At 39.1% G+C, this 17090-nt stretch overlaps 1 protein-coding gene across 1 annotated transcript in view; it reads right to left on the reverse strand.

Annotated features, from left to right (window-relative positions):
* CSMD3 (CUB and Sushi multiple domains 3) overlaps window positions 1-17090 on the reverse strand; it is a 614053-nt gene that overhangs the window by 19895 nt on the left and 577068 nt on the right. Inside the window, exons 63-65 of the mRNA XM_075085810.1 lie at window positions 16756-16829; window positions 3721-3832; window positions 2249-2428 (exon numbers count right to left, since the gene is read on the reverse strand). Of these exons, the coding sequence (XP_074941911.1) occupies window positions 2249-2428; window positions 3721-3832; window positions 16756-16829 (366 nt within the window). The remainder of the gene's footprint in view (window positions 1-2248; window positions 2429-3720; window positions 3833-16755; window positions 16830-17090) is intronic.

Consider the following 17090-nt stretch of genomic DNA (forward strand, 5'->3'; position numbering starts at 1 on the left):
GCAAACTTACTGGGGGTGCTCTCGATCCCCTTTCCAGATATTAAACAGAACTGGCCCTAACACTGAGCCCTGAGGAACACCACTTGTGTCTGGCCGCCAACTGGATTTAACTCCATTCACCACAAGTCTTTGGAGCCGGACCTCCAGCCAGTTTTTTACCCAGAGAAGAGTATGCCCATCTAATCCATGAGAAGCCAGTTTCTCCATGAGAATACTGTGGGGAAAGGTGACAAGGGCTTTGCTAAAGTCCAGGCAGACATCATCCACCACCTTTCCCTTATCCACTAAGCTGGTCAATTTGTCATAGAAGGAGATCAGGTTAATTAAGCACAACCTGCCTTTCGTGAAGCCATCCTGACTGGGCCTGATTGCCTGGTTGTCCTGCATGTGCTGTGTGATGGCACTCAGGATGATCTGTTCCATAACCTTCCCCAGAACTAAGGTGACACTGATTGGCCTCTAGTTCCCCGGATCCTCCTTCTGGCCCTTCATGTAGATTGACGTCACATTTGCTAATCTCTAGTCAATTCGGACCTCCCTACTTAGCCAGGACTGCTGATAAATGATTGAAAGTGGCTTGGTGAACACTTCCACCAGCTCCCTCAGTGCCCTTGGGTGGATCCCGTCCAACCCCATACACTTATGTGTGTCTAAGTGGTGTAGCAGGTCACTAACCATTTCCCCTTGGGTTATGGGGGCTTCATTCTGCTCCCCATCCCTGTCTTCTGGCTCAGTGGGATGGGTACCCTGAGAACAATTAGTATTACTATTAAATTCTGAGGCAAAGAAGGAATTAAGTACCTTCCTCACCCTTTGTCACTGTTTCCCCCCACATCCAATAAAGCATGGCAATTCTCCTTAGGCCTCCTTTTGTTGCTAGTTATTTATAGGAAAAGAAATTATTATCTTTTATGGCAGTAGCCAACTTACGTTCTATTTGGGCTTTGGCCTTTCTAATTTTCTCCCTGCATAGACTCATGACATGCTTGTAGTCTTCCTGAGTTGCCTGCCCCTTCTTCCAAAGGTCATCAACTCTCCTTTTTTTCCTGACTTCCAGCCAAAGTTCTCTGTTCAGCCAGACCTGTCTTCTTCCCCACTGGCTTGCCTTTCAGCACATGGGGACAGCCTACTCCTGTGCCTTTAAGATTTCCTTCTTGAAGAATGTCCAGCCTTACTGGCCCTTCAGGACAGTCTCCCAAGGGATTTTGTTAACCAGGCTCCAAAACAGGCCAAAATCTGCCCTCCAGAAGCCCAAGACAGCAGTTCTGCTGACCTCCCTCTGTACTTCCTCAAAAAATCTATCATATTGTGATCACTATGCCCAAGACAGCCTCCAAGCATCACACCTCCCACAGGTCCTTGTCTGCTCACAAACAACAGGTACAGTGGGGCACCTTCCCTCATTGGCTCACTCACCAGCTGCATCAGGAAGTTATCTGCCACACACTCCAGGAACCTCCTAGACTGTTTCCTCTCTGCCGTATTGTATTTCCAGCAGATATCTGGTAAATTGAAGTCCCCCACAAGAACAAGGGCTAGCGATTGTGAGACTCCCCCCAGCTCCTTATAGAATGTTTCACCTGCCTCTTATCCTGGTTGGGTGGTCTATAACAGACTCCCACCATGATACCTGCCTTGTTCGCCTTCCTCTTGATTTTTACCCATAAACGCTCAATCCTATCATCACCATCATCAATCTCTAGACAGTCAAAACACTCCTTAACATACAGGGCTACGCTATCACCTTTCCTTCCTTGCCTATCTGTTCTGAAGAGTTTATAGCCATATATTGCAGCACTCCAGCTGTGCAAGTCATGCCACAATGTTTCCATGATGGCAATTATATCATAGTAGTATTGCAACTGTCATAGCTGTCTTTCAGATGACACAATCTCTTTAAATAAATTAGCCTGCTATAAGTTTAGTAGGAATGTGCAAAATCATTGAGATTCTTACTCCACTGAGCTTAACAGGATGTAGGCCATACCCAACTCTCTCAGAATTCTGAAAGCAGCTGTTACCCAAGTATTTGGCTTCCAGAATTATACCTGAAATTGATACCTCTGAGCATGCAAATGAAAGACAAGTACATGAAAGCATATGTTCTGTTAAACACAATTGACAAAGGATTAGAGTTACCCTCTTAGATGTTCTCCCTCCTAGTTCTCCTTGCCTTATTAGACTGCAAGTAAAGAAAATCACTGAGATGTGATAGATGAGAGATGCAGTGGGAAACAGAAGAGTTTACCTTCACAAACTGGAACTTTCCCAGTCCATGTGCCATCAGACCTACAGGCTCTATGCTCTGATCCTCCTACGAGGAAGAAGCCTGGCTGACAAGTATAAATCAATGTATAACCAAGTGAGGGAAGATCCATTCCTGCAACATTAGCATGAGTTGGTGTTTCTGGTTGTTTACAGCTGTGAGCTACAAAGAAAAGATAAAATATTCTTCAGCCAAAACAGTGAAATATTTCTGAAAAAAAGAATCTATAACCATTCTGACAGGTAACTAATGAAGAAAAAAGCATCAATAAATATAACATATCAATATATCTTTAATTCACATTAAAAATTATTATATTGTCTATAAATTACTGTCCTAAGCCTGTAAATACACTCTTGAAAACAGACTTTTCAATTTCAAGGGACCAAGAATGAACTTAAATGCACTCACATGACCACAATTAATTGTCTGCATATGCAAACACAAACAGTGCACATCTTAACCACAGTAAAAAGCAATCATGGCTTGTGACTTACATGACTTATGATATCTGTGTAACATTGAATAATAGTAAATAAATGGGCCATTTGGAAAACACTATGAAAGGTCAAGGAGAAATTGTAGGTGAGGCAAGTTTTAAATATCAGGCAGAAAAAATGAATTAACATTCCTGATCTCATGCAAACTGTTTTATATCTTTAAGAGCCACCAGAATCTGAGAGTCTCGTGTTATCTCAAAAACAGCATACCTCTAAGAGCAGAGCTCACCTTTCAACACACTGAGCTACTGATTTGCTGTTTGCTTAGGGGGAATGCTAGCACCAATTGAAACACTAATGCTGGTTTCTTCTGTGGCTATGCAATCCATACACTGAAGTGTTTCTATAAGGTCAGACCTTAAAAGGTGCAGCTATTTCCAGAAAAATACAGCTGGCTAGCTGAAAAACTAGAAAGATTAACCATGATGTTACACCTTCAGTAAATTTGCACTATTTAATGAAGCGTAAAAGATCTAAGAAATTAATTGCTCCTTCATGGCACCAAGTAAGAAGATTCAGATTCAAAAATTTCCAATTACAAAATTTCCCCCCCCTTCTTAAAATACCCCTACTCCTTAGTTGGGAAACAGCTCCAACTCTTTACTAGAACTGATTGTAACTATCTGCTCCAGTACAAGTTAGGGTTCTGCAGGGCTTTCCAACATGTCCTGTTCTCACCACCTTCTCCCAACCCTTTCACTTTCTTTGCTGGAAAGATTGCGCCCACTTAGAAACTTATTTTCAGCATCTCTCTGGATGAAGAGCCGTCAGTTGTTATATGTTGTTGGAGGTTTTTAAATTAAAATAACATTTCTAGCTGCTGTAAGCTAGTAACACATATTTGTATTAAGTTAATAAAACTATAAAAATTAAGTTGACTTTATAACAATGTTACTTTAATCAATAGCCTAGATAAAAAAAAAATGATAGATCAAAAATCTGTCATTTTCTTACGTATACATTCTGGCTGGATTCCACTCCATGTGAGATCCGGAAGGCAAGTTCGTGTTGTTGAGCCATGGAGAAGGTGTCCTTTTTTACACTGAAATTGAACAATGTTTCCCACCTGTTGAAAAGTAGAAAACACAGTTACGTTGTTATAAGGAAATATCAGTTGAGACGCTTTTTTTTTTCCCTAATTTTGATAGTAAACTCCTTCACGTAATACAGGCTTGATAAATTGTGATGTTCTTTCTGTAGAAAGTAAATTAATTTCACAGAACATTTTGATATGACATAAAAATTTGCTTCATTCTCAATGAAATTATTCTCCCCATAAACTGAAATTTGAAACCTTGTCTTCTGTGGTCTCTCTGGTATATTGCTTTGGGCCTGAAACAGTTGAAGCACTGTCAGTTTGGAAACCAAGGTTTCTGTGGCTTCCTAGCTCTGGACCAAGGATGAGCCAGTTAGGGAATCTTGCAGAAAACCAGGGAAGTCACAGCGCTGAAATGGGTAAGAGATTCTGCTAGACCTTTACTGAAATAGAGCCCCTTTGTGGAATCCTGGATGAATTCACAAATTATAACAACAAACATTTCATTATTACACACAAGGCCTGGTCGACAACACTGTTTTATGCTTCAGAAACTATAATGTTCCTATAATATTTTATTTTTGTTTTTTGATGACAAGAGGTAAAAAAGAAAGGTTCTTTATACCATGCAGATAATAGAAACCAAAACACAAGTACATTACAATTAACAATAGCAATTCATCTGAGATTAGTTTTTAATTATTATTCTTATTATGGGTATCTGTTGCGTAAAAAGGAAAATTCTTTAGTCAATAAGAGTTTCTGCACAAACATAACATAGAATAACTTGTTCATCACGTCCAGACATAGTGACATTGATGAAAATGCAAATAATTCTCAGTTTCCATCAAAAGCAGGATAATTAGATTACAAGTATGTCATTCAGAGAGTAGTTTATTACATGCTGTGAGTAGTTAACTCAAATATTAAGGTGCATAGACCACAGCTACTGTTCTGCAGTGACCTGTATTAATGTATTTATACTGCTGTTTTTCTGTTTGTTTTTTTTTTTGGGGGTGTGTGTGTGTGTGTGTTTCATTATTATGTTTAAATGTATAACACTTGACTCAAATTGATGCTCAAAGGTAAAAAGTGGACTATTTCACAATAATTTAGTCCTGGGAAACAACATTTCACTGCTACAAGTAGTTATTTTAAACTTTATAGTACTATTCCATTTCAGCTCAAGCTTCTCATCAGAATGAAATTTAATAATAACCCATGTACTACCAATAGTACCTCATCAGCACGGTATGTGATTTAAAATTCATCTCCCTTTTTTTTTTTCTCTTTACTCTGCTCACTAGACTATGTAATCACTTTTAAAAAGTTTTGAAGAAAATACACTAAATCACTTTCGTGATTAACCAAAAGTAGGAAAGCACTAAAAGTTTTAGAAGTTGCACCAAATAGAAATGGAAACACTTTTTTGTGTGGTAAAGAGCTTAGTTAAAACAACTACCACCAATATATTGCAGTACAATGAGTACTAGTTTTATTAAAGATTTGTTCATTTCAGTAATCTGTCTCTGTTGAAGCAATCTCCATTCACAACTATGGAAAGAAACCTGATTAGTTAGTCTTTAGCTACCAAGGAAGAAAATACTGCAATGCTATCTTTAAAACCAGGACCCTTTCACCCATGTCACACTGAAAAAATTCCAACCAAAATTAAACCTCAACTTAACAGTCACATGTAGTTACTAAAAATATATCTGAACAGGAACTTATTTTTTTTTCTACTTTATTCTTTCAAAATTGACTCTATGATCTTCATAAATATAAAATATTTAAGAAAAATATAATTGTTTTGTGATGTGGGGTAGCTGGACATCATGGAAGTCAATGAGGTAAAGAGGTTAATTGCCTACTTATACTCAGATATCTAACTGTAAACTGTAACTCAGTTAGAAAGTTAAACTCTAGTTCTCAATAGCAACTCCAAAGTAGCTACTGTATGGCTATAACTGCTTAGTTACACGACCTCACTATTTTCAATTAACATTTTATATGCTAAATTCTCTTTCTAGAATAAAAAGTATCTTCTTTTCAGAGTTCAACAGTTCTCATGATGTGATTATCTTTGATACATTAGTTCAACGTTACTTAAATATGGGCAATACTGAATTAATCAGATAACTGTAATATTGAAATATCCACTTTCTTTTTTAGGATATTACCTAAAATAAATTTGTTATTGTATAGAATATTTTTGAAGGACTAAAAGGTCAATAGATTAAAAAAAATAATTCAGCATATTCAGTAAAATTCAGTATATTATAATTCTACTCATCAAGAAAGGCCTGAACAGAAAGGTCATACTTTGTGAATTGAAAGGGCTGAAAAATCTTGTCTGTAAAGTTTCTAGACCTACAGGACTCAATGGGTTACAGTGCAAAAAATTAAGGAGGCATGATTTTTCAATTTTCTGTAACTTCTTTTTCTTCTTTAGGTGCCTATTCATGACTTTGTGTTAGTTCTTTATGAACCGAGTCATCTGCTGGACAGATATACTGAAGGAGAACTGTTCACTTGATGAGCAGAACCAAGAGATGCATGGAAGTTTTTTCCACTGTCTGCCCATTTTCACTGCAGCTCTGCCTACCTTATGATTTCACCAAAGCTTGCTTGCCTAAACATCAAACTATTTCTTTAGTACTCAAAATATATCAGTGAGGTAAGGAAATGGGTCAAGCGGCCAAGTAAGTGGGATGGCTGAGTTGCTAACATTCCACAATGTAAAGCAAACAAACAAACAAACAAAGCCCACAGTAAACAAACAAAACTCAAAACAAACCATTGTTGATGTTGCAAACTGTTGTTGCAATACCAACTTTTCTATCTAAAACAGCAGCTACTGGTTAAATGATTTTTCTTATTTCCTCAGAAAAAATGGATGTCACCTCTATTTTCCTTCTTAGGGAAACACAACTTTTAGCTATATAAGCCCAAAAGTGGCATCAAAAATACAACAGTTGCTCAAGTGATGAAGATGATTTTAGAATTACTACCATGCTATTCAAGATAATGAATAAATAAATAAAGCAATGAGGCTCCCTGCTCCTAAAAAAAATCTTAGAGAAATATGTAGTTATTAAAAAGAAGATATTAAAAAGTAATTTAAAATTACTTTTTGGGAAATCTATTTTGCAATATTCTTGTGCCAGAGGCACCAGGTGGTGCTACAATATAGTCTTCTATGGTCTTAAAAAATTCACAGTCTTGAAATGTTCTGATTTGTTCAAAATATTTTGTTATACAGCTTGAATAGAAGCACTAGTGGGGAGAGCTGGGAAAACAGCTGAAATACCTTTGTTCACTATAATCCCTGGTTTTAGTGAAGAACTGCTCTATGTGCAACACTGTTTCCAATCCTGGGGAAAAAAAAAGTTTTCCTTGTACTTTGCTTGATCATCTCTGTTCCATAACTGCTTTTTAAATAATGTCAGGTATGGTTTGGATATTCCCAAAATCAACATCATTAACTTTTCCTTTTGCTAAAGACAAAAGACCATATATTTGGTATTATTTAACAGGAGAAATAGCAATCAGAGAAGAAAATACATAAATATCAACGTCCATCAATTTATAAAGAATAGGATAGTACTTTAGGTACTTTTTTTTAACAAAATAACATTAAAATAATGTATAATAATTTTTGAAAAAATAATAAAAAATTATTATGCTTCTTATATTCCTCATAAGAAAAGAAGATATATCAAAATTTCATGAGTTACTCTACAGTAGTTTTTTTCTTAGACTTAAGTTTACCAAAGAACATGAAGATAGTCTAACAAGGAGTTACATCGAGCTGGCGGCCAGTCAGTAGCAGGGCTCCACAGGGATCCATCTTAGGGCCAGTACTCTTTAATCTCTTCGTAAATGACTTGGATGCAGGACTTGAAGGAATAGTAATTAATTTTGCTGATGACACTAAATCGGGAGGAGCTGTTGACACTCTCAAGGGCAGAAAGGCCCTACAAAGAGATCTGGACAGACTGGAGAGCTGGGCAATCACCAACCGTATGAAGTTTAACAAGGGCAAGTGCTGGATTTTGCACCTGGGGCACGGCAACCCTGGATGTGCACACAGACTGGGGAATGAGAGGCTGGAGAGCAGCTCTGCAGAGAGGGACCTGGGGGTTCTGGTCGGTGGCAAGTTGAAATTGGGCCAACAGCATGCCCTGGCAGCCAAGAGGGCCAACCGTGCCCTGGGGTGCATCAGGCCCTGCGCTGCAGCCGGGCGAGGGAGGGGATTGTCCGCTCTGCTCTGCGCTGGTGCAGCCTCACCTCGGGTGCTGCGGGCAGTTTTGGGCGCCAAAGTATATTCAGGATATAAAGCTACTAGAGAGTGTCCAGAAGAGAGTCATGAAGTTGGTGAAGGGTTTAGAGGAGAAAACATACAAGGAGCAGCTAAAGTCCCTTGGTTTGTTCAGCCTGCAGAAGAGGAGACTGAAGGGAAACCTCATTGCGGTTTACAGCTTCCTCACGCAGGGAGGAGGAGGGGCAGGCGCTGATCGCTTCTCTCCGGTGACCGATGACAGGACCAGAGGGAATGGCAGGAAGCTGTGCCCGGGGGGTTTAGGTTCTTCACCCAGAGGGTGGTGGAACACTGGAACAGGCTCCCCAGGGAGGCAGTCATGGCACCAAGCCTGACAATATTCAAGAAGCACTTGGACAAAACCATCAAAGACATGGTGTAAATTTCAGGGTTTTCCTGTGCAGGGACAGGAGTTGGACTTGATGATCCTTGTGGGTCCCTTCCAACTCAGGACATACTATGTTTCTATGATTCTATAAGCTTCTTATCCCTAGCAATTCCTGTTAAAGGAGCAAAAGGCTACAGGAATGTCAGTTATTTATCTTTTAGTATCATATTTTAAGTAAAAGAAAACGCAACTCATTAAGTCTTTGCTGTACCTCTAGTTTGGTAGCCCAGTAATACAGTATTGCTACTTCTAGTAACAGGTTATTGAGTTTGCAAGACCTTTGGGCAAAGGCTGCCCAGGCTTGCTTTGTCTGAAAGTGTCTTGAGCTGCCTGAAGTTTTGTTTGGTTATGTTTTGTTTTCAACTTGGTTTACCTGTAACATCAAATGTTCTTGTGATCAGGTGGCTATGACTAATTATTTTGCCTTCCTTTATGTTTGTATGATATAATCACGGTTTTATATCCATAGTAGTAACAAGAAGCTACTATATGCATAATGAGCTATCTACCACTAATGTGGTGCAGTACAAAGAAAAACAGGCCTAACACTGGAATGATAGAAAAGGCCATGAGAAATGGAGACACAGGGTACTTTGAAGAAGACTACAGGTGTGGATACAATAAGTGGTGTGACACAGGCTTGGTAGTGGAGATACCCATTGCTGTGAACACTCACCCATGATCACTTAAAGAAGACCTGGACAGAATCAGGTTTCAGATGTAAAAAAGAACAAGTATCTAACAAGGTGAAATATGCCTTATAGAGTAGATTGAAATAGAATGTGGAGCTGCAGCATGAGTGGTGTAAAAGTGTGTTAGAAACATTATAAATAATTTTCAGCTTTGAGAGAGATAAGATCAGCAACAACTGGTTTGAGTTTTACAGGGGAATTCCCCACAGAAATCTCATCACCCCATTATAGCTAAGAGCCAATGTCTACTCTACGAGAGAATTTCTAGCAAGGGCTAGACAGAAAAGTCAACTTAAGGCTTATTGATATTGTCAGGTGGAGATTGAGTCCTGCGCACACACTATTGGATACTGCACAGCAGTACAGGATACTAGAATTAAAAGGCACAATCATTTCTGGGAATTGTTGGTAGAAGAGGCTAAAGAAAAGGACAGGGTAATATTCCAAAAGTCACTGCTGAGAGATGACCAAAATTAATTATATAAACTGGACCTGGTATTCATGAAAGGAGGCCAAGTCCTTGCTGTTGCATCATGGTCAGATACAAGAGTAAATCAACATCTTTGGTGGATGCAGCAGTGGAAGAAGTTAAGAAGTACCAACACCTAAATGACCAAGTGCCAGAACTGACAAATTCCAATATTATTAAATTTATGGGATTTCCATTAGGTGCACACAGAAAATGGTAACAAGGCAACTATGAATTGTTGAAAGAACTAGGACTTTTCAGTTCCTAAATGAAACGGTAGCACATAATTTATCAAATCGAGTGCTTGTTCTGTTCAGTGGACATTATGCATATGTTTATTAGTCAAGTAAGAACTATATTAAGATCTTAATGTTTTAATGTATTGTAAATGTGTTATCTAATAAACTGGCCTTTTCCTTCTATCTCTGTAAGGCAGGAGCCAGAACCCCCTGGAAAAGTGGAGGGTGACAAAAGCTTAGATAAGAGGGTGATAGTATGTAGGGATGAACTGGGGTCAGAATCTTGACATGTCACCTATCCCACCAAAGACAATAGTCAATGATCTTTAACAAGGTGGACGGGCCACCTATACTTAACCCAGAAAAAGAGTATGTATGATTTTATATATGTTCAATAAGCAACCCCAGGTAAATCAAGAATGACAGGCGGGGGGCAGGGGGGGATCCAAAACAAAAAAAAACACACCACCCAAAGGAAAAAAATTCAAAATCACATTCCTGCCAGTGAAGCACTCCAGATTCTGACATTCTGACACTAACATCTCCTACTGATACCAGGCTGAAGCCACCAACCTCAACATCAGGATCCTGAGCAGCAGAAGGATCAGGAAAATTACGTGGTGTCTGATAAGGCTTAAATTACATTTTCATTGATGCAGTGATAATGTCAGCTGTGCTGATGGAGACAGCTATACTGTGCTAGTACTCTTGGAATTTCATCCTACAATTCAATCAACACTGTTTTTATAAGCATTACACTCACAGAAGGAGATTTTTTGCAAGGTTGCTCCACAGCTGCAGATCAAGTTTCATACAGCATTTCATAAAATAGAACCCAAGAGCTAACACAGGGCTACCAATACTCTAATGTGGCTGTTTCCTTTCTAAATTCAGACTGCCCCTTGGTTCCCTTCAGGTTTTAATGTAGGGGAAAATAGCTGAATTTCTACAAAAACATATGTTGGAAAAGTATGAGAAGTAATAAATCTCACATATGTGACTGACTGGTCTAAGCAGTTCTAAACTCTTTCTTCAATTCAGTAATATCTTGTGTTACAACAGCTTATGGTGAAAGCGCTATCAGCAATTTCCTATGTTACTAGCAATATATCTGAAGAAATATTTCAAACCGACAATTTCTTTCCAAGGAGCAATTTATTTTCCAGATTACAGATGAAGTCAGTATCCACTAAGTTCTAGAGATATTTTGTCTTCATTGTAACACACTGTTAAGGTAGATATGTCAAATCAAAAATACTCAGATGAAAGGTAAACATCCTAGATTAAAGCAGGTGGTGCTATTCATTTACATGCCATGCCTGATATCCAAGTAGTACTAAACTGGTATTTTGATGTTATTTGAACACACAAGAAACTGATCTGCTTCTGCCTGCTAAACTTAATACTGAACAATAAAATCCACCTAAAATTCTGTTACCTCTTTGTTACAAGGCTCCTATTTAACAGTTGAAACACCACTCAAATGTAAGGTGGTGGTATCTGTATTTCTGTTGCTTTTGTTAGTCTAGGTTCCAGGAGGTTGGGTTTTGATACACCTTTCAGTCAACTTGGAATTATGTCGTATATGCCTGAACTTTCAATCTAATTAATGAGATAAGAAAACAGATAATCAGGAGTAGGGGAAGCAACAAGAACAAAAAAAAGTCCTGTGGAAGTTCATGACTTGGTATTAGTATTGTGAAATGCAAGTGGCACTCAGTGATACAGTCAGGTAAAAGAGGAGGTATTGTCATTTGTTGAAAAGCACTAAAAACAGGACTCCACATATGAACACTTGAATTCTACTGTCAGGCTACAGCTTGATTTTTTTAATGAGACAGACACATGAATTTAAAAAAATTAAGTCATTTAAGTGACCCTATTATTATTAGTTTAAATGTGAAATTTTTAAGACAGTTTAAAAACAAAACAAAAGAAAACCACAAAAAAACCCACAACCAAACAAAAAAGCCCCAAATCCCCCCCAAAAAAACCCAAAACAAAGAAAAAATAATCACTGGGGCTTAGAGTAAAAAAAGCATCTTATATATTCAACAGTAACAACTCCTTGTTATGTGTTTGCCAACTGCAAAACATTTTGCTTAATTTTGCGTAAGCTTTTTTAGTCTATTTTATAAAATGGTAGACAACAGATCAATCAGACAAAAGAAAATCAAAGCCTTCTGTCTTCAGTATTTGGGTATAATTTAGAATTATTCTTTACCTTTCTGCTATGGATGGAAGCAAAAATCATTATTATCTCGTTCATACAGGAAGTTTATTATAGCATAATATAAATTCATTTATAATATTTTTGTGGGTTAAATGAGTCATAACATTATTGAATATATAGTAATATAATATATCTTTCCAGGATCTACAGATAATCACTTGTCTAGAACCAACTATTTTCACTCTCATTTCCATCCAATAAAGAGCTAAACTCAGCTTCATCTGTACGAATTACACTCCCACCCTGTTCTGTAGTAACAAAGCAATCATATTTAGAGTAATCAGAAATTGCATGCAGACATTTAGTTACTATATAAAACCAAATTCGCTACATGAGCATGAGGATAAGTTGCTGGCTAGGTAAGGAGACTATCTCATACAGTTTAAATCTGCTAGGCACTAACCTTACAAATGTGGGATCAAGGTTGTAAATTGTGCCAGCAGCTACACTTCCTTTAGAAATTATTTATAAGTTGACATTTTGCCTGGTATTTTGACAGTTCCATGCTAGCTGTGAGTGATGCTTTCATTCACAACTACAACTACTACATAACAAATGAGAAAGTCTACACTAGCTTCTTCAATGATAGAAAGCTCATTAATATGCCAGAGAAACTGACAATAAAATTGTAGAAAATTGCCATTCCAATGATTCTTTTCTTACACAGTTGAATAAAGAGTTGCCCTTTAGCATAATATTAATTATACCCAAAGTTAGTTACCCCAAGCACTGCCCCTGCGTATTCTATCTTGCTGCAAACCAGCAGTCCTGGTTAACAGGGGAGGTCCAAGGCTGGCCAATGTGACACCCATCGACAAGAAGGGCCAGAAGGAGGATCTGGGGAAGTACAGGCCAGTCAACCTGATCTCAGTACCAGGGAAGATTATGAAGCAATACACTTTGAGTGAGCTCACCAGGCTCAGGATACTGAGCAGGACAATCTGGGGATCATGCCCAGGCAGCATGGGTTCATGAAAGGCAACTCCTGCCTGACCAACCTGATCTCCTTCTATAACCAGGTGATGCACCTAGTGGATGAGGGAAAGGCTGTGGATGTTGTCTACCTGGACTTTAGTAAAGCCTTTGACACTGTCTCCCACAGCATCTTCCTAGAGAAGCTGGTGGCTCATGGCTTAAACGGGTATACTCTTTGCTGGGTTACAAACTGGCTGGATGGCCAAGCCCAGAGAGTTGTGGTGAGTGGAGCTAAATCCAGTTGGCAGCTGGTCACGAGCGGTGTTCCCCAGAGCTCAGCTTTGGGTCCAGTCTTGTTTAATAGCTTTATCAATGATCTGGATGAGGGGATTGCGTGCACCCTCAGTAAGTTTGCAGATGACACCAATCTGGGTGGGAGTGTTGATCTGCTTGAGGGTAGGAAGGCTCTACAAAGGCATCTGGACAGGCTGGATCAATGGTTCGAGGTCAACTCTATGTGGCTCAACAAATGCCACATCCTGGACTTCTGTCACAACAACCCCATGCAATATTACAAGCTTGGGGAAGAGTGGCTGGAAAGCTGCTCAGCGGAAAATGACCTGGAGATGTTGGTTGACAGCCAGATGAACATGAGCCAGCAGTGTGCCCCAGTGGCGAAGGAGACCAACAACATCCTGGCTTGTATCAGGAATAGTGCAGCCAGCAGAACTCAGGAAGAGATCAAGGCCCCTGTACTTGGCACTGGTGAGGCCACACCTTGAATATTGTGTTGAGTTTTGGGCCCCTCAGTACAAGAAAAACACTGAGTTGCTGGACCATTTCCAGAGAAGGGCAATGAAGCTCATGCAGGGTTTGGAGAGCAGGTCTCATGAGAAGAGGCTGAGGGAACTGGGGTTGTTTAGTCTGGAGAAGAGAAGGCTGAGGGGAGACCTTATCGCTCTTTACAACTACCTGAAAGGAGGTTGTAGTGAGGTGGGTGTTGGTCTGCTCTCCCAGGTTACCAGTGATAGAATGAGATGAAATTACCTCAGCTGCATCAGGGGAGGTTTAGATATTAGGAAGAATTTCTTTACTGAAAGAGTGGTCAGATATTTTAAGAGGCTGCCCAGAGAGGTGGTGGAGTCCGCACCCCTGGAGGTGTCTAAAAAAGGTATAGACTTGGCACTTCAGGGCATGGTTTAAGAGACATGGTATTGCTGGGTTGACAGTTGTAGTTGATGATCCTAGAGGACTTTTCCAACCTTAGTGATTCTATGATTCTATGACCCTATGAACTAATACTCTGTTCCCTGAAGAAGACTGAGATGATTATATTACCACTTGCATATGATTGTGATCTAGCGCAATCTGAAAACCAAGGATTACTAAAACAAGCACTAAGCAGGAGTACTGTGTAATGGCAACCAAAATAACAAACCAAAGAAATTTTTGGCCAGGAAACTTTGAAACGTCTCTATCTACAACCTTTTCTTTTAAAAACTTATTTCATTTTTTAAATCTGTTCAAATTTCAATCAGCCCTTTCTTGCTATTCTGTCAATCTGCAATTTTTATTTAACCCCTGCTACTAGACAGGCACCACATACAACTGGGGAGCTTCTAGCTTACTTAGCAGATAGTTTAGACTCTCTCTTTAGTTTTTTTGCAGCTGCCTTATCAGATTCCTAGTATCTTATATGACACATTTTTGCATATGTACACGATTCACCCATGAAAATGTATCACTGATGTAACTCTCTTGTGTGATTCAGAAAATCAGAAATTCAGAAGCATTTTCAATTTTATAATTCTATTTCCAACAGAAGCATATGCAAACACCATTTGCCACAACATACCCTTGTAGAAAAGGCAGCCAACATCCTCCTGAGCTGCATAAGGCAGAGCATTGCCAGCAGTTTGGGGGAGGTAACTCTTCCCCTCTGCTCAGCACTGGTGAGACACAAGTGGGTGCTGGGTCCAGTGCTGTGCTCACCAGTGCAAGAGAGACAGGGACATCCTGCATTGAGTAAAGTGATGGGTCACAAAGATAACTTAGGCATCTGGCATACAAGGAGTAGCTGAAAGAACTGGGATTGTCCAGTCATCAAAAGGAAAGTGTGGGATAATTGCTGGAGATGACTTAGAAATTACCAAAACACACCTCCAACCCAAAAGTTACCTGCCTCTAAGGTGCGACCACTCCTTACTGGGCATGTGTTATGAATTTCTACTAGTCTGCACTTTTAAAAGTAAAGCGAGGAAATTGTATACCAATCATAAAAAAGGTATGTATGACTAAAGTCACTCAGACTCCACCTGAAAGATAAAAAATAGTATAAAATATGTGAAAAGAAAGAGGGTGTTAGGGAAGATACCATCGCGTACGAGACTGACTTCTGGGACCAGTCAAGGGGCTGAGCCTCTCTTCCCCCCCACTGGGACACCTTTGGGTAAGACTGGAAACCTCTGTAGAGTCACTTTAAATCTCTAATGTATTAGAGTTACTTTGCTTCATATTAGAGTCTCTTCATATTCATTTAGCATACTTGTAGCTTAGCAGTGTACTCATATTCTTGGTATTTGTGTGTGTCTTGTAACCAGCAATCTTGTCACCGGTAACCCAAAGAACCTGTGTGTCTGTTGCTTTAATAAATTGCACTATTCATTAATCTAGCCGTGATTATTCTCATTGAATGCGACCGGCCGGGGCATCTGCCAAATTATTTAGGAACAACAAATACCCTGATGTGTGGTTACTTCTACAACCCTTAGAAAACAAACCGTTGACCAAGTCTGAGACTAAGACTGGACTTAGCTGCACCTAGGCTCCTCTCTGAGAAGGAGTTTAGAAAGCAAGGGGGTCCTGTCTGAACCTCGTGACTCAATGGTAGGGTCTCTCCCTAGCCACTCCTCAGACTTCTACCATTAACGTAACATAAAGGCTGAATGGGAATCTTATTAGTATGTATTAAAACTTACTGGGAACAGGAAAGGTGAGAGACACAGACTTTTCCTCAGTGGTGCCCAGTGACAGGACAAGAGGAAATAAGCCTAACTGAAATGTAAGAAATTCTGTTTATAAATAAGAAAAAGCATTTTCACTGCGAGGGTGATCAACTTGGAACAGAGAGACTGTGTAGTCTCCATCCCCAGAACTATTAAAAACAATGTGGACACAGCCCTCATGAACCTGCTCTAGCTGACCCTGCTTTGAGAAGAGCAGTTGGACTAGAAGCTCTTCAGAGTTGCCTGCCAGCCTCTGTGACTCCGATTCATTTGTGGTCACATAATTTCCAAATGTAACAATGGAATTGCTTTCTGGAAAAAAAAAAATCCACTGTTTCTTAGAGTATGCCTACATTAGCAGTTTGGCACAGAGTATATACACTTTTAAGAAGAAAAAGCCTACTTGATAAACAATAGGGAGCACTTATATATTGGTAGAGAGATACTACTGAACTCCTTCAAGGTGAAACCAAGCAGAACTTCATCACCAGGATTTCACATAGCATATTGCTAGTAGGGACACAAGGTCAATATAATCCAACCTGTAGAAATAAGGAAACACCACAACACTCCAGCAACCAGCTTTTACAAGGCATGACCAGTTTCTGGAGCTGCAATCAGAAGTTTCTAGACTTTGAGGTAATATAAAAATCTTTTTATATGCAAGTTAATAAAAAATAGTACACTCTACCTGATAACCAAATGTGTTGTTTTGTGACCCATGCCTTGGGACTCCTGGATTTTCACATGCTGTGCGAGTAGGTTCTTAAAAAAAAAAAATACAATAAATTAAAGACAAAACAAATTACAGTATTTTAATGAAATACATTAATGTGTCATGAAATTAAGCTTGTTCAACAACATGCAATAAGCCAATGAGAGAAACAAAAATAAAGTGACTTGATTCTTAGAGAATATAAAATAACACCAGGATTATTCAACATAGCTGAAAGCTCCTAGATTGACTTAGCAGGAAAAGGAATAATAAGCATTTCAAGAAACTTCAATAATATGGGTGTAGCCTTA

This window comes from Phalacrocorax aristotelis, chromosome 2, assembly GCF_949628215.1.
Source record: "Phalacrocorax aristotelis chromosome 2, bGulAri2.1, whole genome shotgun sequence".
Lineage (NCBI taxonomy): Eukaryota > Metazoa > Chordata > Aves > Suliformes > Phalacrocoracidae > Phalacrocorax > Phalacrocorax aristotelis.